The sequence below is a fragment of the Uloborus diversus genome, chromosome 3 (genome assembly GCF_026930045.1).
Source record: "Uloborus diversus isolate 005 chromosome 3, Udiv.v.3.1, whole genome shotgun sequence".
Classification (NCBI taxonomy): Eukaryota; Metazoa; Arthropoda; class Arachnida; order Araneae; family Uloboridae; genus Uloborus; species Uloborus diversus.
Window position 1 is genome coordinate 133,841,258 of NC_072733.1, and position 26,705 is coordinate 133,867,962.

The 26,705-nt window shown below is 33.4% G+C and overlaps 1 protein-coding gene across 3 annotated transcripts in view; it reads right to left on the reverse strand.

Moving 5' to 3' along the window:
- The window catches only part of LOC129218588 (HBS1-like protein), a 163,711-nt gene that overhangs the window by 118,908 nt on the left and 18,098 nt on the right, over nucleotides 1-26,705 (reverse strand). For all 3 annotated transcript variants that reach the window (XM_054852902.1, XM_054852904.1, XM_054852903.1), the window contains exons 2-5: nucleotides 21,103-21,171; nucleotides 16,849-17,004; nucleotides 12,764-12,892; nucleotides 6,581-6,628 (exon numbers count right to left, since the gene is read on the reverse strand). In XM_054852902.1, the coding sequence (XP_054708877.1) occupies nucleotides 6,581-6,628; nucleotides 12,764-12,892; nucleotides 16,849-17,004; nucleotides 21,103-21,171 (402 nt within the window). The remainder of the gene's footprint in view (nucleotides 1-6,580; nucleotides 6,629-12,763; nucleotides 12,893-16,848; nucleotides 17,005-21,102; nucleotides 21,172-26,705) is intronic.

The window sequence follows — 26,705 nt, forward strand, 5'->3', positions numbered from 1 at the left end:
CAAAAAAAGATAATCATCAGCTTCATCTGTTACGTCTCTTGAGGGCTCATCTTTTGTTAGAAAAAACAAAAATCTTTCCTTTTCTTGTGAGTGGAGTTCACAGTTTCTTCCTTTTTTCAAGACAAACAATGTTGTTATGATTGACTTCATTTTGAAATCAATGTCATATTCACTTTTTTGTATTGTTAAAAGACAATATGACATTGAAAGCAAAAAAAAATCATCATCTGTTTTCTCTCTCGATAGGCCTCATCTTGCAAGAAAGAGGAAATAATCTTACCTTTATTTGTGGTAGGAGTTGACACACTCAATCAATATTTCTGTAAGAGATACTACTATTTCCATTGTTAAGGGTAAAACTTTGTAAAACAACAATTTTTATAGTATATAATAATTACATAACATTTTGAGAAAAGGAAATAAAAATTATACTTTCCATTTTTTTTGTTTTGACAAGGTTATTTTCTTCAGAGTTATGTTTAAGCTCAGACTGTTCTTAGAAGATTATCGTTTTCATCTATTAGAAAGCTATTTTTCGAATAAAAAGCATATTGCGTTCGTTTATCATGATTTCCTTTTTCGTTCTTGGTTAACAATATTAAGGCTCGTGTAGACCAGAGTATTTGATGATCGGAACTTGAAGCAACATCATCAAAGAGCATAAGTGTTTTTTTTTTTTTTAAATATGTCTCTAGAAGACATTTTTTGGATTTCTGCCTCTATAACTATGTGTCTCACAGGAGCAGGCTTGCTTAGCTTCATTAAAAATCTTCAACTAATCTGTTTTATGGTGATCAAGTAAGTAATATTTTTGAATTAAATATATTTAACGCTAAAAAAACTAAACAGATTGAATCAATAACAAGGTAATGTAAAAATTTATTCGTCAAATATCCATTTTTTGAGTGACTTTTGAATTAAACTTAGCTTTTTTCTATTTCAATGTTTCACTTTTTGACTGTCATTTACAGGGTTGGAAAAAAACCCATTTATTTATTTGTTTTTTGAAAAATTTAAAAAACCATTTTTTTTGGTTTAAATCCGGTTTATTGGGTTTTAAACGCTTTTTGTAAGAAGAATGATTTTATTTTTGGAAATTCATGAACACTTAATGATTTAATTGTTGATGAATGTTTAATATTCATATTTATACTTAATTACTTGATGATTAATTAAATAATTAAAAGTAAAATCTTGTAATTTCATTTCCTCATAAGTAGCTCTTTCTGTAGAAGAGATACTGTTTGAAAATCTTTAACTTCTAAAAAGGTACCATAAATTTAGTACCGAAATAGACTTTGGCACAAATGAATAATCAAAGATATAATTTACTGCGAGAGTTAAGGACATAATTATAAATGAAGAACAACATTTACAAGAATAAAATCTTGTAAATCAGTTTCCTCGTAATTATAGCTTTCTAGGATAAATACGTAAAAGTGAAATTATAGTCAAGTATTCTAAGCATAGAAAGTATTTTGCAGTACCTAAAAATGAATCACAAGTCTGATGTACATTACGCAACTTTAAAAATCAAAAGATACACACATATTTTGTATAAAGATTTTAAAAAAGTTACAGGACATGTAATAATTTACATAAATGTATCATTGAAAAGACTTATACAAATAAGACACATAGGTTTTAAGAAAATCATGATGTTTTTCATTCCAGACATTATTTTTCCTGGTTTAATGTGTTTAGGAATACAATTTCTTTTTTTTAAAAACTCATTTCAACTAAAACCCTCAATTAAAAAACCAAGTTCTGAAGTTTTTGTTCCAATCCTAATTTATTCCCTATTTTTTGCAATACAAATCCAAATAGTGAAACCATACTTTTAATAGTTTTCAATAATGAAGACATTTTACTATTAAAAATTAATGTTAATTTATTCTTCTACTAGTCATACATCATCCATTTATAATATTGAGATTGAAAAAGTTTTTAAGAGGTGAAAATTTGACATTGAATTTTGTTATAAGAACAGAGTTGCACAAATACTTTCTGCTTTCAATTTTTTATACATCTTTCTTTTTTCTTCCTCAAACTGCGTCGTCGTTTGCGGTTGTCAAAAAGTGTGCAATTTTTTTTTCTTCTTGTCATTTATATATTCTACAGAGTTTAGCTTTATATACACTACAGATTGCTTAAGTGATTCATGTTTTATCTCTATAACTCTTAAGTAATTAAGCAAATTTGGTGGTAAAATGAAATTTTGGCTGAAATATGCTTTTTGAGATTTTTTGATATTTTGAAATGTAAACGAGAAATGAAAGAAAAATAAATCTATACATATAAAAATGGATGTATGTTTGTGGGTATGTGTGTATGTTCCTTATACAAATCCAGTTTTCGTCGGATTTCTTCCAAATTTAGCACAAAGGTAAATTGTTGCTCAGGAATTCATATAGGCGGGTTTTTGGAATTTTAAAAACACCCAAAAAGGTCTAGTTTCATATTTTGAGTCATAAAATTGCTCTTTTCTGCATGATCAAATTTTTGTATAGTTATGAATTATGTCTACATGAAAAGCCCGTAAAAAACTGCCCCAGATAAAGTTTCTTCAAAGTTTAACTGTAATCGTTAAATTTGTGAACCTTGGTTCAAAGCAAATGAAAATGGTTAGCAACATATAACCACCAGGAGATATTTTAAATGCAATCAACACAAAAAGTATCCTCAACCATGGCCGTTAATGTCGATTAGCGACAAGCGTAAAGCATGTTTGGAAAGAAAGCCGAACGAAAAAGAAATGCTGTTTTTCAGTAGTTTTTAAATTGCACCCGGAAAAGACATAGGGATGCATTGAAACACCGTCGGTTCTTCTTCAATTTCTTGCGCATTTCGCTAATAAGTTTTCAAGTAATAATATCGTAACAATAAACGAAAATTTGATCAGTATTTTCTGCATAACCAGCACAGAAAATACCAAAATGAGATAGGTATTAAAAATGCATTCAATTATCGAAGTACAATCTTCAACAGTTTTAGCATTAGAATACTGAACTTATATTAAAACGACATCCTTGCAACGGAAATTTAATTTAATATTGTATTATCCTTAAACAAATCAATATGTATATGTTATTTATACTATTCCATGATTTACCTAATTCGGTTCACCTAAGTTTCACTGAAATCGCTCCAGGTTATCAAAGAAAAAGGGGTAAAAGTACTAATAGGGCTAATGAATTGCAAAATAATCATTTTTGTGCATAGTAGTGTAGATTGAATTTATCTTTCAAGGGGGAGGGGGATAGTCATGGGGTTCATTACATGTACATAAACTACCATACTAGGATTGCTAATGTGTGGTGAAATAAAAAACTGTGCACTTTTAGACCCGAAACCACACGGAAATGTAATACGGCGGAATTAAAAGTTTTTGGAAGGGTAAAAGTTTAAAGTTTGAAAAAATGCAAAGAAATATTAATTTAAATTTAAACTTTTAAAATGCATAAAATGTCTCCTTTTTATGCAAACAAATTTCTTAATCCTTTTAAAATTTTATGTTACTTTAGCGCTCGAAGCAATAGTACACCTGATGGAGCATCTTCGCTGACTAGCAATAATTTTAAACCAGTTAGCGGGTATGATGCAACTTTTGACACTAAGAGATTGCTACTGAAATGGGCATGATGAAATATTACACCACATTATAAAGTTTTTCCTTTTTAGTCTTCATCGTGAAATTAGTTGAGCAAAGCTCTATTTCCTATTCCAAGACTCTCAGTTTGATAACTTTTATTGTAAACAATCGAAAAATATTAGTGTTTGTAACTACCACTAAGTAATTCAACCGTCATTGAAAAAATGGTGTAAGATAAAAATGGATACGTATCAGTGTTATAGCAGCAACTCTATTCACAGTGGAGAGATCAGGTGAAACAATTTGTATCTCACGTATAACCACTAATCGCAATACATCATTCTTTAAACTTCAAGAAATTAAAATCTCCAGTAAGACTTAAGTTCTGTATCACAATCAATAAGTCAGAAGGGCAGGCAATCAAGTACTTTAAATGCATGTGAAATTTACCTATTTCCCATAAAGATAGCTTTATGTTGCATGCTTAAGGCTGGGTTCACTCAAAAATGTATTTCATTTTGCTGCTGGAACGGGGACTAAGAATTGTATTTATGAGCAAGATTTGAGTTAAATTTACAAATTAAAAAATTTTGAATAATTTAACTTTTTAGCGTTTGGATTACGTTTCTAAACGTGGAAATACATTTCCTTCGTTTTGAAGCTGCGGATATGGGGAACAGAATGTGCAACAAGCTTTTGTAAAACATAAACAAAAAATTGTCTAATATACAGTTGTAAGTAGAAACAAGACGGTTTTTTTCTTTCTTTTAATTTCATGACCTGCAAATAATTTTAAAAAAAATACGCAGATAGTGACCAAAATGTGTACGCCTATTTCTTTCTCTATAAGGCAGTTTAATTTACGGGTTTTATATAGTTCGTTCTATAAGTTCGTGTTCACGTACTCCATTTTTAATGCCTAATGTAACTTAAAATAAAAACTGTAACTATATCTATGGCAACTATTATTCAGTGGAACCATTCCTACCCCTCATTACGACTGTGCCTATGTAAATTAAAGTTTCGATATTCTCAAAGGAATACTTTAGAGCAGCAAACTTAAATAAGTGCTCTTACTACCTGCATCAGTTTGAGTTATCATGTACAACATTTACGGCAAAAGTCTGAGGTTTTAAAAATTGGAAATAAAATTTTAATCAAGACAAATTTTGAATCGTTGCAAGACACCAATATTAATGTCTAACTGTCATTTTCACCTACGAAAATAGAAATTTGACATAAATATAAGAAAGTAAAATGTAGTTGACGTAAGTACAATTATATGCAACTTACACTGATCCAATTTTACTACATGGCATGCTACAAAATCTACACGGAAAGGGCAAACAGACACATTTTGTGAAATTATTTATACTAAGTGAGTTTTCTACGGAATGTGCTTGCATACCTGAACACTTACAAAAACTAATGAAATGAGTCTATCTAACACGTGAAACCGTGAAAGTAAAAACACCGCTAGAAAATCCATGAAACGGAACGTTAATGACTATTAATAACAATGACCGGATTCCTTATTTTCTGTACAGTGGACTATCTGTTTGGCTTTTGGGCTATTGAGGATGATTTTTATATCTGAAAATATTGTAACGGTGTCATATTTTGCATATATTTGTAACTGATAAAAGCCATTGAATTTTACTCACGACTCTTACCAGGAAGACATTCCATGATTTTTTTTCCAGAATAAAATGCATGTGAAGAGTACTACAGCAAGCTTTAATTTCTTGAGGTATACAAAACCTTCAAACACAGCACAACAGTTTTCGTATTTGAAGCATCACGTAAAAGGTTGTCCCACAAGATATGCAAGACAATCATTTGTCTCTGCATTAAGACAATGGATGTACCGCCCGGCTGTTTCAACCGCAGACAATGTGCCAGTGGACACGACAGAACCAAAGAACATTGTTGACATAACCCCAATAACATGCCTCATGCTTTTTCGTTTTTACTTGATGCTATTTTTTCTGCAAATACTCAACTTTCTGTGCAATTTACAGTCTTTTGAAAATTTGATCCTAGAGTGGTGTGAATGCAGGTTTTTACTGTCATTTAGATAGAATTCCTCCATTTAATTATCTAAAAGATATGTTGCATTGAGAAGCACCCGGGCAACGCCGGGTAGTAAGCTAGTGAATAGATAAAGACAACAAACTACTAGGATTTTATCTCTATATAATTTTAGAAAATATAGTTGGTTGGCCTCATATTTATGTACCTAATAAGAAAAGTTGCATTGATTTAAGAAAGAAAAGAAAACTATGTAGCAAATTTGCATCACTTTAAAAGAAAAAGTTTGCTAATTCATTAATATGTAATTTATCTCTAAAGCTTTGCTGGTTACTTTGCATAAATTAGATTTTACATTTTCCTATCATATGCAAAATTTATGGAAACATTTGGGAGGAAACAATTCAATTTTTCAAAAAATACCTTTTTTAAAAAAACCACTTGGTTTAAACCAAACCATGGTTTAAACCAGTGTGGTTAAAACCAAACAACCCTGGTCATTTATATAAAAGAAAAGGGATCTTATTTTACAATTTGTTTTTGATTTACTTTTTCAAAATGACTATCAAAAAAAAAAAAAAAAGATATGTTATTGAAGTAGTAAATAGATTTTTAAAGTATAATAATCATAACAGAACATTGTCAACTTAAAAAAATTTAGGTTTCATGTGGTATGGCAACTATGTTCCATGATGAGTTGGTAATCTTAGATTCTGTAATAAATTTATCATGTGTTATTGAAGTAAATAGAATTTTTAAAAAAATAATAAACATTTTAGGCCATTGACTATGTCAAAAAAAAACTAGGTTAATGATCTTAAAGGATAAGACATACATTTTTTTTTCGGATAATCTGTACATAAATTATTGTTAATTTGGGGGTCCCACCCTGTACTACATAAAAGAAATAAAAGAACATAATATTCATCAATATTGTACATAGTTTGACTTCTTTACCTGGTAGAGACTCTGTTTTCTTTACTCGTTGCGGCTTTGGAGCACTATCTAAAAATATAATACGAAAAAATATTTGTTTTATTCCAGCTTTTATTTATTAATTTTTTAAGCAATGTAAAAGAATGAAAAAGCTTCTTTTCCCTCCTTAATGAAAAAAATATGACGATTTTAAGTTTAAAAAAGTTCTGAGCAATTAAAACGAGAGGAGAAAAAATTTTCAAAGATTAAAATTTCATTATCCATATGTTATTTTCTGGAAATCCTTTTTACAAGAGCGGGCTGCTAGCTTGGTATTAACTCCTTGACTATGGCTATGTACAATGTATATTAGGGTGGGTCAAAAAAAAAATTCGAAATGTTAGGGGGCAGGGGATTAAAAAGGTGCTAAAAGGTTTCGAACTAACATGCGTGAAATTTTATTCCATTCTGATAAGTCTTTTTGCCTCCGGAGTGAATTTGAAGTTTGGATTTCCTGACCCAAATAGATACGTTCCATGTAAGGTTGCAATAATAGTAAATGTTACTGAAACAAGCGATGAAACTTTCAATTTGCACCTGGTTTAAATACACTTGCCATTTTAGGTGTTAGAATTGGCTGAAATGTGTGAATTAGGTCAAACACTCCCTGACTACTGTGCAACGTAAATGAGTAAGAGATGCTAAAAATCTACCTCTTGAAATGCCGCAGCAATTTTTTGAAATCCTATCTGAAAATAACTAAGTAAATAATCAGAATCATTTTACCAAGCTAGTAAATTGCTATTTGACACTTCATCTTGCAAAAGCAAAGATATTAACGACTACATTTGTCGGAAAAAAAACAAGAGAGAGGGAAAGAAATTGCAGCTTCAGCCTCAAGAAGAAAGTGAAGACAGTTTTAGTATCATTACTTCATTGCATCTTTTTTATCAGATACGGACAATGAGGATCAATTCAAGGGACCTTCACAAGCTTCAAACTACAAACGTTTATATCGATAAATTTACTACTACAAGCAATACAGTGGACTTTAATTTGCTTTCACTGACATGTGATAGATATGAAGTATCTGACAGGGCTGGAGTAGCTATTGCTTCAGCAGTATTTTACACCAACACTTCAGAAATTATTGAGAAAAACATGCTTCGTTGGAAGTGCAAAATAGCACGAAAATCTGCCCTGGCAAGAGCAAAAGCCTAGCAAAATGTCTCATGTTCTATGGATAACTTGTGCTTATCGAGTTCTACGTTTGTGTGTTTCAGTGGAACCTCCTTCTGAAAATTTAATAATGCTTACAATATAAGTCGTCAACGTTTATGCTCCAATCTGGTTTGCTATCAAAAGTTACCCTTTATGTGCAGATTGACTCGGCAGTTGTTCAAAATCTCTGCAACTAGATATTTATCGACTGAGTTGAAGTGCAAAATAGATCCCGCAATCCGAAGAAATAGTGTTTTCGTATGTCCTAAAAATCAATTTATTACAATGCTGACAGACTTGGAACAGCACATCCATTAATTGGCAGCCTGTTAGATTTTAGAAGCTTGTATTGTTCATCAAAATAGACTCTCAAAAGACAAATTTTTCACATTCTCATTGTTAAGTTTTATGCAGAATCTTACATAGATCTCAATGACTGGAAAAATATGTCTGATCCACCAATACTGAAATCAATCTCTGAATAAGATATTCAACTGTTTGTTTCAGGCAAAAAAGAACTGTTTTTCTATGTCTGCCAGGCTATTGAAAGGCAGGGGTGCCCACCAGGGGGTTCATGGCGCAGACTGCAGCATTAAAATTTTTAAGAGGGTTGATTTTACAGATTTTTGACCTTATTTTGGGGGGGGGCTCATGCTCTGGGGGGGGTTCTTCCCAGCATGTGGGGGGTGTCATCACCCCATGGGAATGGGCACCCCTGTGGAAGGCCAGTTAAAATAACAGTAAGTTTCAACTACATAGTGCAAAATGAGAAGCTTTAATAAAGAACGAACTGGAGTCCTGGAAACTTATGCCAACACTAGATAGTAAGGACTTTCAAGCTATTTTAAGATGAATATTTTTAATTTTGAAAACAAATGATTATCATAAACGTTTTTGTAAATAAATGATTAACCCTTTTGTAAATATATCTATAATTCTCTTCTTCAGTTTTTTTTTATGAAAATGGACTTTTTTCTTAAAATATGGGTTTTTCAAACTCAATCCAGAGGCAAAAAATGAACTCCTAATTGAATGAAATTTTATGTATAACCTTAAAACGTCATTTGGCATCTTTTTCTTGCCCGGTCTGATGGAAATCCGAAACTTTTTTTTTACCATAGGACAATGACCCACCCTAATGTATATGCAGTTCTTACTATGTGCGTATAAACAGCTACATACGCTGGGTATGTTGTGTCTTCTTTCACTATACACAAAAGAGAATCATATTGCTGCAAATGCAATAAAATTTACTTATGTCTCGTAGAGGAGATAGATGCTTTTTTGCACGTGACATCATGTGGGTCTTTTGAACCAATAGAACACTAGAAACATTCACTCCAAGAAAGAGGGGCAATAAAACAGATTATCTGGGAGGATTTTAGTTTCTTTTTCTTGCTTCCAGAGTGTGACCAGACAGTTTGCACAGACTTCAGCAAAAAAAAAATTCCAAAGGGTCCAGAAGAAAGTCCAAGGAGTCCAAAAATGGTTAATGAATTAACTAAAAACTAAACAATCTTTTTACTTTTAAGTTTATCAAAAATATTTTTAGACCAAACAATATTAGTTAGAGAGCTAATTTCTTGCAATACACGTGTCCAATTCATCTAAAATTGTTTTCTTTTTAGTTTTGTAAATTTTTCTGGATGAATTATAAAAAATAAAAAAAAAGGAAGAGAAAAGTAAGAAAGGTGGAGGATTTAAAAATGTTAAAAAAATGGCTCCAATCTACAATTGCTACTGGCGATTTCATGGGGCAAAAGGAAATATTGCAAGACATTAAATTTGATTAACTACAGCAATCAGCAACTCTGACTGCATTGATCTCAACAATTTACATCGTAAAATACTAGTGAACAATTGAGAAATGATGAGCTAAGTCTCCAAAAATTTTACTCAAACACCAATATTAGGCTAAAAAACTAAATTTAAATTTTAGTTTTCTTAAAATGTTAAAAATTGGAAAATTATTAAGAATAATAAAAAATCATGAGAAATAAACTTGAGTGGGAGAGTGGGCTAAAGAACAGGAGTCTGCTGCCAACTTTGGAAAAGGCAGCAACTGGTAACAAAGCTACCTTTACTAAAGTTGATTAACGGTTTCGTCATACATATTTTTAAAATTGTTCTTACCTCTTGAAAAGCTATATTTGAATTTATTTGAAGCCTGAGACCATTCAGAGAGAGAAGAGAGATAAAGCTACAATTTAAAAATTTATTTTGTAGGAAGTAAGCTCATTTAGCTCTGGGCAAACTTTCCATTATGTAATGATGTTCCAGTATGTTCCAGTAAAAATGTTCCAGTATGAATGTAAAAAGGGTACAAGAAATTCAAAAGACAAATTTTACTCATGTTAGTTCAGAATGAAAGCTAAAACTGTTATCTCAAAACGAAACCTTCATGAGATCGCAAAAACAAAAGCTTTTTAAACAAGAATATAAAAACCAGAAATTTTGATTTCAAATATGTGTATTTAAGTAATTAACTAATGACTTTTTCGGACATAAGATTTGCATTGCGCTCATCAGAAATCAATTCTATTCAGAGCCATCTATTTATCTAAATTGCACTAACAGAAAAGATATGAAAGGAAGGAGGCAGAGGAGGATTCAAGCTACCTCATTTTTGTCTACCTCATCCTGTCTTCATCTAAAAAAGAATCCTCTCAAAACAAATGAAACAAGTTGCTTCAGTGCTGGTTGATATCGCAATACCAATGCCTAGCACTAAAAAAATGAAGTAAATAAAATAAGACATAATTCTAGATTTTTCCTGCAATATAAGCAACATTCAGTTATTCTTACTTTTTGTATGCAAAATGTAATGAATTCTTTTTCTAACAATTGTAAACATGATCAAAGTTGCGTTAGTTTTAATTTGCGAATTATTCCAAGGGCTATTTAGAAAATCTAAAAATTTCCAAATACCTGGAAAATAGTTTTTTCCCCCCAAGTAGTTTCCCTGGAACCCAAGAATCTATATGCACCCTCCAAAATCTCATGGTAACGCCATCTGCCAATATTGGAGTCACATGAAAGGATAGTTGCTCACCTCTGGGGAATGCACTAGATCTGCAAATGGTTAGTAGTCACTACACAGTCCCATTTAAAAAAGCCGAGGCAGCCTGATCGGTAAGGCTGCCTCGGCTTTTTTGTGGGACTTGTGACCGGACTCGGCTTTTTCGGACTTGTGACCGGAGGGTCTCGGGATTCAAGCCTATCCATTCAAGGTCCACCACCATCATTAATGGTGACTGGGGGATGTTAATTATGCTCATAGTCACGAAGTCCAACAAGTTAAACGATACCTCTGGGGGGTACTGGACCAGGGATTGCTCGGCTTCCGATCTGGATCAAAAAATCCGAGCTGTCTTCAGGGTCTCATCCAACTGGTTAAACCAAAAAAGGTGGTGGGGTATGGGGGACTATGGAGTGAAAAGTGCCATTTGAAAGAAACAAATTATCACAGCTTCATTAAAATTTACCGTTAAACAAGTGCTTCTTCTCATTGCAGTAAAGTGACAGACATCAATTACAATAAACCAACAACAACACTAAAAAAACAGAGATGCAGACATAAAGATTAAGAGAAACTGTTCTTAAATTTGATTCTATGTCTACAGTAGAGTATTTGAGGAGCATTGTTCATAATTACCAGATGGAAATTTGAAGTAAAAATGTAAAATGTACTTTCTAAGGTAAGAAACTAAAATTTTTGCCAACCCTACTAATCTCTATGTATTTGTAGTCAATTTATGAATTCATTTTTGTTTTTATGTGCAGGGTAAAAAGGACACATGTAAACAATTTTTTTCAATTCTTTATTTTTCACAAAATATTATCAACTTATCAGATCAAAAATGTCCCCAGGATTGACGATTTTATTTCTGTCTGTCATTTAATTTTCTGAGTTTCAAAAAAAAATACTTCTGTATTTCTTTAAAAATATCTACAATTGTTCACATGCGCCGCTATAGGGAAGGGGGCACATGTGAATAAGTCTAGGTACACATGAACAATGCATAAAAAGCAGCACAATCGTCATATTTCAAACGAAAAACTCATTAATATTTAACTTTTAGGAAACTAACAATTACAATAAAGGATTTGCAACCTAAACTGTGTGTTGTTCAAATTGCACAAATTTTAAACTAAAGTGTCAATATGAAAAACAAGGACTAGAACAAAGAAGTAATCACCACAGAAACATGAAATGGCTCAGCATTGTTCTAAAAGTTTTACAAAAAGGTGGAACTGGTACTGGCATTACTTGAGAATTTTTCAAGATTTTTTGCTTTTAGTTATTGTGTAAAACATACTATGTGCACAAGTGCTCCCACCTTTTCCTTTCTCCTACAGTTAAATTTTTAAATAACTTTCAGCAAGCTTCTAGAGCACCAAATCCTCATGATTCCTCCCCAATTTTTCTTTTGCATTTATATTTCAGACATTCAAAAAGTTCAGAAAGTTAAAATGTAGTAGCAAAATATCCGCACCAAAAGACCCGGTGCCAAAACAGTCGAGCCGAAATGTACCAAACTGAGTATTTGCTTTGCCTTTGAATGCTCTTATTGACACATTGCAGTAAAGTGACAACACCCTCTAGTATTAACTTGGCTTTGAATGACCATGGCAAAAGTACATTCCTAGTGCAGTTTTGCATGGTAAAAAGTTCAAATGCCTCCATCTAATGAGAAAACTTGGCATCAAAATTATCGTGGTATTGGTGTCCGCCAAAAGTGATGTCACATGAAAGGATGGTTGCTGGTCTCTGGGGAATACACTAGGTCTGTGATGGGTCAGTAGCCCCAACACAGCCCCATTTTAAAAAAAATATCATAGCTTTATTAAAATTGACCTTTAAAAGTGTTTCTTTTCATTGCAGTAAAATGACAAACAAAAAAATCTGTCGAATTATATAAAGTATAACAAGTTTCAAATTCGGGGGGAACGACAAAGTTCAAGCATGTTTTTAAAAAAATTTTTGGAAAATCTCATGCTTACCTGTTAAAAGAACATTTAAAGATTTTTCCAAGTCAAAATTGCATTCCATCACCACCTTTTTGAGAATGGCATCTGTTATTGTATCACCAACAATGTCTTGCACAGCTTCCACACAGGAATTGAACTTTGCTATAAAAAAGGAATACAATGTAATGAGAAAATATTTTACTGTGTCCAAAATGCACTTATGTTATTATAAAAAATCTCTCTTCCATGGTCAATTTTCAGTTAACAAAACAATTGATTTGAGCTGTTCAGAGAAAGTACTTATTTCTGTGTTCATTGAAATGGTATTTTTGTCTAAGTAAAGTAGTGTAATATAAGCCATGAAAAATGTTTCAAAAATAGTTTTGTAGATTTTTTTCAGTATGGCAAGTTGAATAAGATAACGCAAAAATTCTCTCTCTATTTTTTAATGCTATTTTGAAGTTTATTCAGTACTTTAAAATAGCTATCCATTAAATAGCATGTTTTTGCTTAGAAGATGAATGATTTTTCTGAAATAAATCTTATCCCCAAAATATGCATATAAAATATATTTTTGAAACTTTTTGACTTGGAAATCTAATTTATTATTCCAAAAACAATTTATTGTATAAGTAAAAGTTAAAATTTTCTTTGCTTATGTAATTTATTTAAGTATTAATTTTGTTTTAGAGAGAAAGGGATTGAAAACCAATGATTCTCATAATTAAGAACTTTTAACCCGGAGTTCAAGTACTTACTGCTTTTATTTAACATTTAAACAACCAATATTTTGAACTACCAAGAATGACCACTGCGGTCATTTCCACGGAATTACAAAAATATAAGAAAAAGGAAATTTTTTGATTGGAAGTATCAAAAATTTTAAGATGAGTACTACAATGAAAAAAAAAATGCTTCTATTACATGAAGTAAATTACCTTCTTTTCAGGCCAGTCAAGGAATCATTGGTCATGTGTTCCTCGGTGTAGTTTATGACACATAATTTGCAATAAAAATTCTTAACGCAGTGTTCTTAACATTTTTCACATGTGAGTTTAACTCAAGATAAACAGTACTTTGGTTTTGTTTAGGCAGGACAAGCATTGCCGGTCCTTATCACACCTTGTTTCAGGAGAACTAGGAAAGTATGTAGGTCTTAGAAAAACAATATTGTAATCTCAGCTTGTTGACAAGGTTCAATTCAAAGAGTTTTATTCCTCAAATGAAATCCAGGAACTTATGAGTGCAATATATATAACTTTTTTAAAAATGTAAACTCATTTATATTTAAAAACATTTATTCTCATTTTGCTCAGGGGGCTACTAACCCCCCTAAATTGATGGCTCTGATGTCAGTTTTATTTATAAATATAATCTCATTACCATAAATTTCACCTCATTTATCAACTACTGAAAAAACAGTCAAGCAGATTATTGAAAGATTGTATAAAACTGTTATTAATATTAGGTTTGTATTTGGTAGCAAATAAGAACAGTTGAACTTTTTAAAATCTGTTAGGTAATTTTGTTTATAAAAAATATAGCTAGTGTTTCATCCAGGCATTTTGATTTGAGGACCTTAGATTTTGCTGATATCAAATGAGCCTTTGTTACATGGCATGAATGGTTGGTTTTTAACACATTGATTGAAGAACAAATTTCCTTTAATTCAATAATTTATATAATCAACTCCAATAATACACAAATGACTCATGTTAGCAACTAAATTTTATTCTTTTGCATTCACATACATTAAAATATACTTTTTTCTTTTTTTCTAAAATAATTCCTCCCAACTGACACATGAAAAAAAAACTACAATTAATTATCCATATGAGCGTAAATTTTTGCTCAATTGAATGTTGTTAAGAAAAGTACGGTGACAACTAATTTCAATTTGCAGTTTCACCACAAGTCAGCAAGACTTTTGAATTCTACTAAGGTATTCATAGTCGAAATGAATGACAAAGGAGGCATATGTATACATAAAACATCATTATGCACAGATCTTGACATTTTGAATATTGAAGCCTCGTTTATAAGCTGTTGAATTCGATGTCTTTTTAATGAATGATTTATTAAACTGACTAACCAGTGGTATTGTTTCCTTTGATATAAGATCAATTTTGGGTCTATTTTTGCTCACAATTCATGGAACTATCAATGATTTTGGAAGGTTTGCTCTAGTTTCTGTTTAAATTTTTAGTTTCAAGTGACACTCCAAAACTCAGAAATATGAAAAAAAGAAATAAGATATATTTGTAATTTCGATTTTTCATTTAAAATTCGTATACCTCGGAGTAAATAAAAAGAAGAATGTTGGAAATCCATGTAATATAATACACCTTTTTAAAGAATTTCTTCTATAATTTTTTTTATGGGACAATCTCTTTCAAAAGACCAGCAGTAATCTGCCATCATGTGACGGTCCCATCTACTCTGATACCTTTCCTCTATTGCTTTTAGATCTTGGTGGAAGCACTCTCCCTGTTCCTCACTATAATTTCTTAAATTATTGCCAAATTTATCCAATTGATTGTGAAAAAAGTGGAACTTGTGACTCATAATTGTTCTTACAATCTCGAATTTTGTTAACATATTTTGAACCATTTTCTCATAACTTGGTGCCTAGGAAATTTTCTACTACCAATACAAAAAATATCTAAGCTTCACTTTCTGGAATAGTCATAACTTGGATAAAATTTGCATCTTTCATCAACTGTTAAATCTGAGGACCATCAAATACATAACTTTTGAAAATATCTCCTTTATTATCCAATGTTTTGACAAATTGTTTTATCATGCCTAACTTGGTAAGAAAGGGGGAAAATATGATTGTGGCTCTGCTTACTAATGGCTTTTTAATTACGATGGCTTTACAGACAGTTAAAGATTATCTCAAAGACCACACATGATGCATCTTGTTCACAATGAATTTTGTATGAATTTGAATCAACATACAGCTCAGAAAACAAAATATTTATACATGGCAAATTATCCAGATGCACATTGTGTGTACTTTAATTTTGTTAAATAACCTAGATCTCAGTCATTCTGAAGAGTGAGGGGTGCATGAGTAGGGATAAAACGTGATGCTAGTATGAGTGAAAAAAACTGTGCAGAAACCAAATCATGCCTACGAACAAAAATTTACAAGAAACAAGGCTTTATTGTTTAAAATATAACATATGTAAAAATCATAAAAACTTGAACACATTCAGTACCTTTGTATATATATTCATGAACTGTGCATTTAAAAACATAGAAATTGGCAAAAAAATTCAAGGCAATAAAAAATATTTTTTTTGTACAGCTCTGTTTTTGTTTGTACCTTCAAAAGGTGAGCCCTGTTTTCTCCAACATTGTTCACAAAACCAATCTGAAGTGGTTTTTGATCAAAATTTTATAGCATATTATTTAAATCATACATAATAATGCATTAATGGTTTTAATAAATTTAATCAAACCATTTTTCTAAAAAAAATTCATTCAAAAAAATATTTTTTGATGCTGAATACCCCGTCTCCCTTAACACTTCACAAAATATAAAACTGAAAACGCATAAGTAATAATCACATAAAATATATAGCCATGCCTTCAAACTTTGAGTCGAACCGCACCATTGCTGCGGTCACTTGTCTGGTGTGCTAATTCTACATTAGCTACCAGTTTGTTTGGCTTGCTTGGCTCTTTTAAGAGGTTTTCCGCCTCCAGCTCATGGGGAGATATCCCGTATCTCATGGTGAGCAAGGTTTAAATATTAAGGGGACCTTCCCCGCAAAATAAGCACCAACACCGTCCATGGCAACCAGACAACTACCGACAGTCGAACCAAGCTGTGCGGGGCGCCCGCTACGCGATTCCCCGGACGGTGAAACCTAAGGCTTACAGCTAAGTGGTGGGTTGTGTGTGGAGAAAAGTTAATTCCTATTACAGGCTGATGAGTGCTAAAAAGCACGTAACTGCAGTCCTTGGACGGAATGAATGCTCTGGCGGTGTATTTTATGTACACAAAACTAATGTTTTGGATCTCTAAACAAAATTTGTAACACACTTACATACTTTCAGACTTTAAGTGAAAAAATTTCTAACGCTCATGTGTTTGCTTATGTTCTTACCAGTATCCAAACTGCTGAGTTTTAACTCTACTCTATCATCATTAGAGCTGTTAAGGGAGTCTTGTGTGAAGTCTTCTTCAGGTACTGTAGGTGTCTTGTCAAGGAAAGATCGCATGGATGGCATTTGCGAATTCCTGTCGTATAGAAATTGTGCTTCTACAAAAATGATAATAAATTAACAGTCATAAAAGGATGAATTCAATTATTTTATTTAAGACAGAAAAAACAATATTTAAAAAAATTTTAAAGTTTTAAAACAAAAAAAAAATTGGCCAGTAATTAAAAATAGCATAAATGAAAACATGACAGCCACACAATCTAAATACTGCAAGACAAGCCCACACCCAACTACCTATTTACTGACCATAGTCCAGCACAAAAAGGCAATAGATAATTCCTGTAAGTTTTACATGTGCCTGCAAATTTTTTCCCAAGCCAAAGCATATGAACCCTACTTCATTATAATTAATTTGGTTATTCTATTTTAGTACTTACATACTTCTTACATACACAGTACATACATTAACATACTTCATTCAGATATCATCAATCAAAATCAGAACCTGTTTGATGACAGACTATGGTGTTCCTTACCTTTAATGCTTGAAAATACTTTTCTTTTCTTTTTTTTTTTTTTTTTTTTTTTTTTGAACAGAAATATACAAAACAACTTCCAAATTGTATATAAGTCATGTTCAAAATTTTCTACCATATGGAAATCAATACAGATTAGAAAAAATAAAACCTCAAACGTATTTTTTTTACTATAAAAGTCATAGTTTCTATATTTTTTTGTACATTACTAAACTGTATGTTTCTAAATTTTTTCTAGTTCAACACAAGTTTTATGTCTGTTACCAGGCAATTTTTTTGGGGTTTTGTATTCAAACTTAGCATAAAATTGTTCAAAATAATATTTAACACACAACATTCAGTCTACATAGTAGTATTTAGAATTTAAAAAAATTAAAGACAATGTGAGAATTTAGTTTGTCAAATTCAATACAGTAACAAACATGATTTCAAAGAACACAAATTCATAAAAACTAAATAATACATATATGGCATAGAATGAACCTATTTCCCATCAATAAAACTGAACTCATTGCTGTGTTGAAGAGTGCACAAAACAGTATCGACAGTGATTAATGTAAATAGCTGGTGGAATCAATGCCTGAATGGATTACAGCTGAGATTCTAACTCTAGCAAAAAATAATGCTACAAAGTAATGTCGTTTTTTGGGGGGGGGGAGGGGGAGAGGGGTCTTTTTATTAATTTATTACCTTTTTTAAATTTTCTAATTTTTTGACTGAATGTAAACCTTCATCATTATTCTCTATAGAATTACTCAGTTTTGCATTCCCCCTTCTTTTTTAGGAGGGTCGCTGCACCCTGCACCCTTTCAGACAACTTTCAATGGTGTGGCCTCTTTCTTGCATTTCTCAAAACACTCCCCTTTCCCCTTCCAAATTTATCAACACTTGATCACAAAAGAAAATTCTCTTGCTCAAAAGATAAAAAATCAATCCAGCAAGGCTTTGAAATGTAACTCCCTCATTTCCCATCTTCACTAGAATCAGTGTGGGAAAATTATATTACAAAACTTTGTGCTTTTTTGATACTAAACTCTTTTAAGAAAGTGTCCTTTCACCAGGAATCACCCTGACGTTTTTAGATCTAGGGGAAACAGTACAGTTTAAGATCATAATTTGAACTAGCTAACACATGCAAAGCATTTGGGCTTAACAGAAGAAATTCTGAAACCCAGTTTTTGAGGGGGTTTTTTTTTTTCTGAATGGGATTTTGGGATGGAAATTTAATCCAAAACAATAGGGATATTGCAAATGTTCTTAATAACTTTTTTTCCAGTGTGTTTAACAATAACTGTAGCTCAACAGTTGACACTAGCAAGACACAAGCTATTATGCAGCTTGAGAATTTTGTGTTTTCCGGGGAGGAGGTTCTATTTCATTTAAAAAAAAATTAAAGCAACTAAAGCTCCTGGACCAGATAATATTTATCCAAAAACTTTAGTGGAATGTGCAGAGGAATTAGTGGACATTTTAAATATTTTCCATGCTTCTTATAACTCCGGGACAGTGCCAGAGGACTGGAAACTGGCTAACATAACGCCACTCTTCAAGAAAGGGGCTAAAGGTAATGCTGGGAATTATATATCTGTAAGTCTGACTTCAGTGGTTTGTAAGATTTTTGAAACCTTGATAAAAATTAATATTATGAATCTCTTAGAGACTAATAGTCTGTTGACTAGTTTGCAGTATGGGTTCAGGAAAGGTAAATTGTGTACTACTAATTTATTGCATTTCTACGACATGGTTACCTTGGCTTTGGATAACAAAAAGTATGGATGTTGTTTACATTGATTTTCAAAAAGCTTTTGATAAAGTACCGCATGTTGCTCTTCTCGGCAAATTATCTGCTATAGGAATAGGAGGAAAAACTTTACTTTGGATTAGAAATTGGCTGACTGGAAGGAAACAAAGAGTAGTTGTGAGGGGAAATCATTCTAAAGGGAGTGATGTTTTAAGCGGGGTTCCTCAGGGTTGTTTTAGGGCCTCTCTTGTTTATTATTTTTATGAATGACATCAATGAGAATATTTCTGGAAGCATGAATTGTTTTGCTGATGATGTAAAAGTTATGGGGATTGTAGAAAATGAAGAACAGGTAAAACAGCTTCAAGAGGATTTAGATTATATTACTAAGTGGGCAGATAAGTGGGGTATGGCAGTTAATATAGGGAAATTTCAAGTGCTACTTAGGTCATGGAAATAAGCATACAAGTTATCGTTTACAGGGTTCAATCATTAGTCAGGCAGAAAATGTTATTGATCAGGGTATCTTAATAAATCAGGACTTCAAGTTTAGTCTAAAGTGCAGCATTGCAAGCAACAAAGCCAACAGAATGCTTGCGTTTATCAATAGATCTATTTCAAACAAATCTAAGAAGGTTCCTCTGCCTTTATATAGGAGCTTAGTAAGATCCCATTTGGAGTATGCTGTGCAGTTTTGGTCGCCTTATCTAAGGAAAGATATTTGTGTATTGGAAAGGGTTCGAAAAGAAGGGTAACTAGACTAGTAAGTGGACATTCAGATTTAGATTATGATACCAGACTTAATAGGCTTAATATACATAGCCTGGAACAAAGGAGGATCAAAGGGGACATGATTCAGTTGTTTAAATTTATCAAAATGAATGATGTTAATGGATTAAATTTTTGCACCGAAAGCAGGATGAGGGGTCATTGTTTTAAGCTTTTCAATTCTCAGGCTAATCTGGAAATAAAGAAAAACTACTACTTTGGTAGGGTTGCAGGCAATTGGAACAGCTAACCGGAAGAGGTGGTAATGAGCAAGGGCGTGGATAGCTTTAAGAGGGCCATTGATCTTCATTGGGGACTAATAAATTGACTAGGACCAGCCTAGCTGGAACAAGAGCCTGTTGTTGGTCATCACATTTGTATTTGAATAAAAGCAGAAATGTGGCTAGCTTGTTTATTTTTTGCTGATAGTAGTGAAAAAAAACCTATAAAATGATGCATTACTTTTGAAGTTTAACGAAGTATTTAGAAAGTTTGGAGTACCCTCAAAAAATAAGTTGGCGAAATTATATAAGAAACAGCAATTTACCATGTGTTCCTTTTCAAAAAATAATAAGTGTCATAAACCAAAAGTAGATGCTAAAAGATTGCTTCACAATTACATTAAAACCCTAATATTACACAAAACACATTGCATTGCAGTAAAAATAGGCTGTAATTAAGAATTTTATAATAACCAAATGTGCACAATTTTGAGCATTTATTTTTTATTTATTATTATCATTTTTTTTTTTTTTTTTAAATTCAGACATGCAAAAGTTTTGGATTTCTGGATTCTGAAATTGGGATCCTATATTGTAGTATAACACTTTGGACCCAAATGGTAGTCATTGTAGAAGTTTTTTGCAACCAAAGCAAAATAACTGCCAGCAATAAAATTTATAAGTTAGAATTTTCCTGTTATCCACTAATTAAGAGCACAACTTTAAACAAACATAATAGCCTTTATATCATTATAACAAGAAAAGAAGTCCAGATAAAGCAGTTTATAACATACAAAAACCACTAGTTCTTAGTCAAGATAAGATTTAAGCCCAGCTCATGAAGATCCTTTAACTCCCACTACACTAGATAATAAAGGTTGAAAAAGAGAAAGCTATATCAAAATATTTACAATGTAAGAAAAGTATTACCTGTTGATGGAGAGATACAAAAATCATCTTCAACAGAATGTCCATAACATGAGTAATAGCCTTCATATTCTATGTTTAAAACAAAAAAATGAAATATTTTAACAATAGTAAAAATATCAAATATTTCAAAGACAATAATTCAAACAATAAAAAGGAAGTAAATAACTATACGATTACACATAATAAATATTTAATCCATTAATTAAGATAAGATAAACCAGTGGTCTCCAACCGTTTTTTACCCGTGTCCAGCACCTAATATTGAGATGAATTTTGTGTGCTGGAACCAGGCCATTCACTTCAAAGCTTTCAATTGCATTGCATTGCACCCTGAAGCCCCCCGTGCCTACCGCGTTAGCAGTTTACCAGTTTTAGATGCCCAAAATGACTCGGACAAATGGGGCCACAGGGACAGTTCAATCCCGACTCAACCTCATAGGAAAAGACGCGCTTTTGCCGAGAGTCTGAAACCGAGAACATAGCTGTGTTTATGCCAGGTGTGATTACAAAGTTTTGTTGCAATATTTACTTGCTTTTGAGCCAGAGGGATGTTTTACGTTAATAATGCAACATGTTACATGGAGGAGGTGCATAATTCAAATTACAAACAGATGCAAGTTTCTTGTATCCATGCAGATGAAAAATTGCACAATTTCACAACGTTCAAGTAACAAATTATAGAATACAGATACAGAACAATTATTCATGGTTACACTAGTATATCAATACAGCTGGTAAACAACAGAACAATAAGATGGCAATTCCTTAGAGAAGTAGATATGTATGAAAAATTATATGCGTGATAAAAAAAACATTAATTTTATACGTTAATAAATAATATTAATGTGAAGAACTGAATAATATATGAAATAATAAATATATGAAAAAATAAATAAATGAATAAATAAAAGCTTGGAAAAAATATAATTAAATAAGTAAAATAAGAATAAAGAAAAGAAAGATAAATAAAAACTACGTTCCTTGAAACAGGTATTCCTCTTTCGAGAGAAGGAGAAAAAGAGAGTTCATTAGTAAACGGGAATGAAGGTGAGATAAGGCTGTGAGGATGTTTTGGCTGTCAGTTTTGAGAGGATTTTTCCTTATATGGTATGAGGTTGTTAGTGGACAATCGAATAGGAAATGCTCTGGTGTGCCTATCTCTCCACATGAGCAAGCTGGTGTGTCAGCAAGTGAGAACCTGTGTAGGTAAGAGGGAAAGGGACCATGTCCCGAGAGGAAAACTGTTTCAAATCGGTCCTTAACTCGTGGAGTTAGACAGACTGACGGGAAAAATTCAAATACTCTGCGGCCTGTATCTCCGTTTGTCCAGCGGTACTGCCAGTCCTCTAGCAGCTGTCTACGTAAGTAAGAAAGTAGCGTTGATTTGGGAAGAGGAAGGGATGTTGTGTTTGAAAAGTTGATATCGTCCGCTGCCTCCCTAGCTAAACGATCAGCCTGATCATTGCCGACGTTGTTCGAGTGTCCCTTCACCCAGTGTAAGTGGACGGACTTGTTGGCAAGGAGGAGCTTTTGAATACTGGATGCAATGATATTCCGTTGAAAAGGGTTCCGCAGAGTCTGTAAAGCGGACCGGCTGTCTGAAAGGATCTGGAAGGACTCCGCTGAGATTGTCTGGGAGTATTCAACAGCTTTTTCAAGGGCGAACAATTCTGCCTGGAATATGCTGTTATCCTTATGAAGTCTTGTGCTCCATGTATGGCATATTCTGTTACCTTTGTAATACACATAGGCTGCCGATGTACCCTGTGGGGTGCGAGAGCCATCTGTGTATATTCGATGATAGAGAGGAAAGGGGGTTTCTTTGTCAATGTCTATATGGATGTTGGGAAATCTGCTGACTGGAGGGCAGATACCATTTGGAGGAGATCTTTTCCAGGTCAGATGGCAAGAAGGGCGTACCATCAAAGAGAATTTGTTTGCCTTCTATACCGACTGACCAAAGCAATACCTTCTCTCTGATGGTCAAGTCAATAGGGGGGACCCCTGCAAGAATGTGCAGAGCTGCATGGGAGCATGTGTTGTATGCTCCTGTTATAGTAAGTAATGCTCTGCGTTGAATGGAAAGGAGCTTCTTCTCAAGACGTTGATTGCGGCACTTTCCCCACAAGCCCACAGCGTATAGCACTGCAGTTTCTATAACTTGCCTGTATATGAGACGCCTGTGTGCAACTCGTAAGCCCCAGTTTGCCCCAGCTACTCTCTGTAGGCAGCTATGTTTGTACATGATTTTGTTTTTTACATAATCAATATGTGCATTCCAGGTAAGGAATTCCGACAAAACTATGCCTAAATATTTTAGGGTTTTTGTCTTCCGGATAAAAGTGGAACCGAAGAGAAATGAGGGTTGCCTAACAAGGTTTCTGGGTACACGAAAGACTAGCGCCAAGGTCTTTGTTTCTGATGCCTCCAGTTGATGCTGTATGAGCCAAGAATGAAAGATAGCCAGAGATTCACGAGCGTTTGCTTGGAGAGTCTCCGTAGTTCTGGCGTAAACCAGGAGCATGAAGTCGTCCGCGAATGCTTGAACTCTTGTGTGTTCTGGCCAGTGGCGTAGCTAGGGAGGGGCGGAGGGGACGGTCCGCCCCGGGCGGCACTTTTTGGGGGCGGTAATTTCACACTTTTGATGCGAAAAAAGTTAACTCATTTTCCAATTAAGGAAATCATGCTTGAGATCTTTTGCTGGAGGCAAAAAAGAAAAGATAGTGTTCCAATTGTAAGGTTTTCGACTACAATTCAATAGGTACGACTATGATAATAAAATTACTCTAATACAAAACGTGTTTTTCTCGTGGACATCTCAGCAATATTATTTGTTTTTTCTCTTACTTCGTCTGAAGCTACAGACTGAGGGAGGTGGTAGTGTAAAGTTAAGGGACCATGTTTTTTTTTTTTTTTTGCTGTTAAGGTTAACTCTTACGGAGGAAACAATGAACTTCATAACCTATCGTTATATGAGGAAGCTACCACTTGATTTTAAGTACATTCCTAGGAAACTAACGTATTTAAAAAAAGAAAAGAAAAAAAAAAATTTCAAAAGGAAAGTGACAACAAGGGTAAAAGGAGAGAGGTCTCAAATGGTGGGCGATTTCTAGCTCATTTTCAGGATAGCATTATCTGTTTCAAAAACTGCGTTGATTGGTCATTGACTACAAAATTTTCACTAAGATAGAACAAATTTTATGTTCAGTTTATAAAAAAAATATTCACAACTCGAATAATAATTACTTGCACCACTGTATTTTATCAACTAATTCCCTTATAAAATGAGTTTCACAATTTTAACGAAAGGTTTTTAATTAGTAAAATGATCTCTAGGCAAAGCCTTTCACATTTCGACCTCTATTAGTGAAAAAGAGAATAATCCAAATTTGTGTGTGTGTTAATATAGCAGTACCGGATCTAGGGGAGGTGAGGGAGTGTGTCTTGCTCGTACCCTGGGTGGCAACTTCTGAGTTTGTTAACATTAGATGAATCTCCCAAGCACGGATCCAAAAGGGAGTTATATCTCCCTGAACCTTCCTGTATAATGATTTAAGAGAGTCTAAAGTGTGTACTTAGCACATCAACTTTGAACTTTACAATCCCCATCTCATCCAATGTCTCCAAAAATAGCTTAAAGTAGTTAGTATAGGTAAGTACGAAATCACCTAACGTCATCACAGTTAGCTCTAGAAATTTCTGAGGGAATACCGCAAATTCCTTTTTTCTCAGTAGTGAAGAGCTTAAAATAAGCAACAGTTTTTTTTTTTTGAAAAGAATTTCAGGTGGGAAACCATCCTCCGAACTCTCTAATCATAACCTGGTCCGTCAAACAATGGCTGAAATCGCGTTTTTAGGACGTTATTTTCAAAAAGTTTCAAGAAAAGGCATAAAAATCTTCTGATTTCCCAACATTTTTGGAAACATTTGGAAACTTATGCCGTCAAAGATAGCCTACAATTGCGTTTTTGAAACTTCGGCATCGAAAAATTTCCAGAGAGCTGCTGAACGCTCCCTATTCTCTTTAATGTCATCAAAAATAGGCTAAAACTGATTTTAAGTTTGAAAATATTTCGGGAGGAAATTCCAGTCTTTGTTGGAGTTAGGGAAAACCCTTACACCACTAGATACAGCTTACATTTACGTGGTTTTCAGTTTTGTTGAAAAACTTTCCAGACAGCGCCCCCGAACTTTCTCCGATGTCACATATCCAAAGATAGCCTGAAATTGCTTTTTTAACGCTTCAGTTTTGGAAAATTTCCTTGAGAACCTCTAACGTCCCCAAAGAATGCATAAAACTAATTTTAATTTTGAAATGAAAAAAAAATCTGGAGAGAGCTCCAAGCATCTTTTCGATAAGCGCTACTAAAAACTGCTTGAAATTTCGAATTTTGACTTAACTTTTGGAATGTTTCGGTGGGGCTCTGAATTCCTTTTTTTTTCTGCAAGAAAAATAAGAAGAAAAAAGTTTCTTTTCTTTTTATTAAAAACTTATTAAATACTTTTGACTCTTTAATGTGTCAATTATTTCCCATGAAAAAGGGCGGCAAATTGAGGAATCGTCCCGGGCTGCAGAAAGTGTAGCTACGCCACTGGTTCTGGCCACAGAGTTGATAGCAGCGAAGCTGCAACCAAATTCCACAGCTCTGGACCGCTACAAAAGCCTTGTGGGCAACCTTTAGACTGCGAAGTCTTAAGAGATGAATTGGATGTGGAAATAAAAATGGATCTATTGGAAAGAAAGCTGGAATCGAGTTTGACGATATTTGGATCAACATTTGTCCTGCCCAAGTGATGTAGGATTTTTTCCCAGGGCAGGTTGTCGAAGGCTGAAACTATATCGACCGAGATCGCAACCATTAGTGCCCCAGTGCGAATGCCGTGTTGGATATTGGAGTGGAAATTTGCTAGAGCATGTTCCCTTGAGCATCGCGGGACGAACCTATATTGGTCCGGATGATGAAGGCTGTTAAGGGCCAATGGCTTTGCAGCCTAAATAGCATAAGTTTCTCGAGTATTTTTGAAATAGTCGGCAAAAGAATTATGGGGCGGTAGGAAGCAAAGTTAGTAGGATCTTTCCCCTCTTTGAGGAAAAGGATTAGGGAACCTTCTTTGAAGAGAGTGGGGAAATGGCCTAGTTCTAGACATATATTAAAGAGTTTGAAAAGAAATTTTGTGAAGCAGGCATGGAAGGTTGTCCATATGATAGCGTTCAAGCCCTCCCTCCCAGGGGCTTTCCTTTTTGGTATTAGCTTGACCGCTAAGTTGACTTCGCTTTCCGTGAAAGGAATGAGGTGGTGCGCGGAATCTTCTGTTATAGAATGACCTCGGAGTGGAAGAGTAGTGCTTGATGAAGGAGAAACTGGGTAAAAGTGCTCTAGTAGGGCTCCAAGGAACTCTCGCTCTGTTCTAAGCGATGGAAGGTGTTCCTGCAGAAAGGAGGGGGTGAAATTCTTGCCAAAGGATGTCTTGTAAGGTTTACCAAATGCAGTTGAACTTCGTGAGCAAAACTCCTGCCAGGCTTGCCGCTTAGAAATTCTGATCTGTTTCTTGTACTTAGCAATTATTTTTTTGAATACAATTTTGTAGTTTTGTAGTTGAGT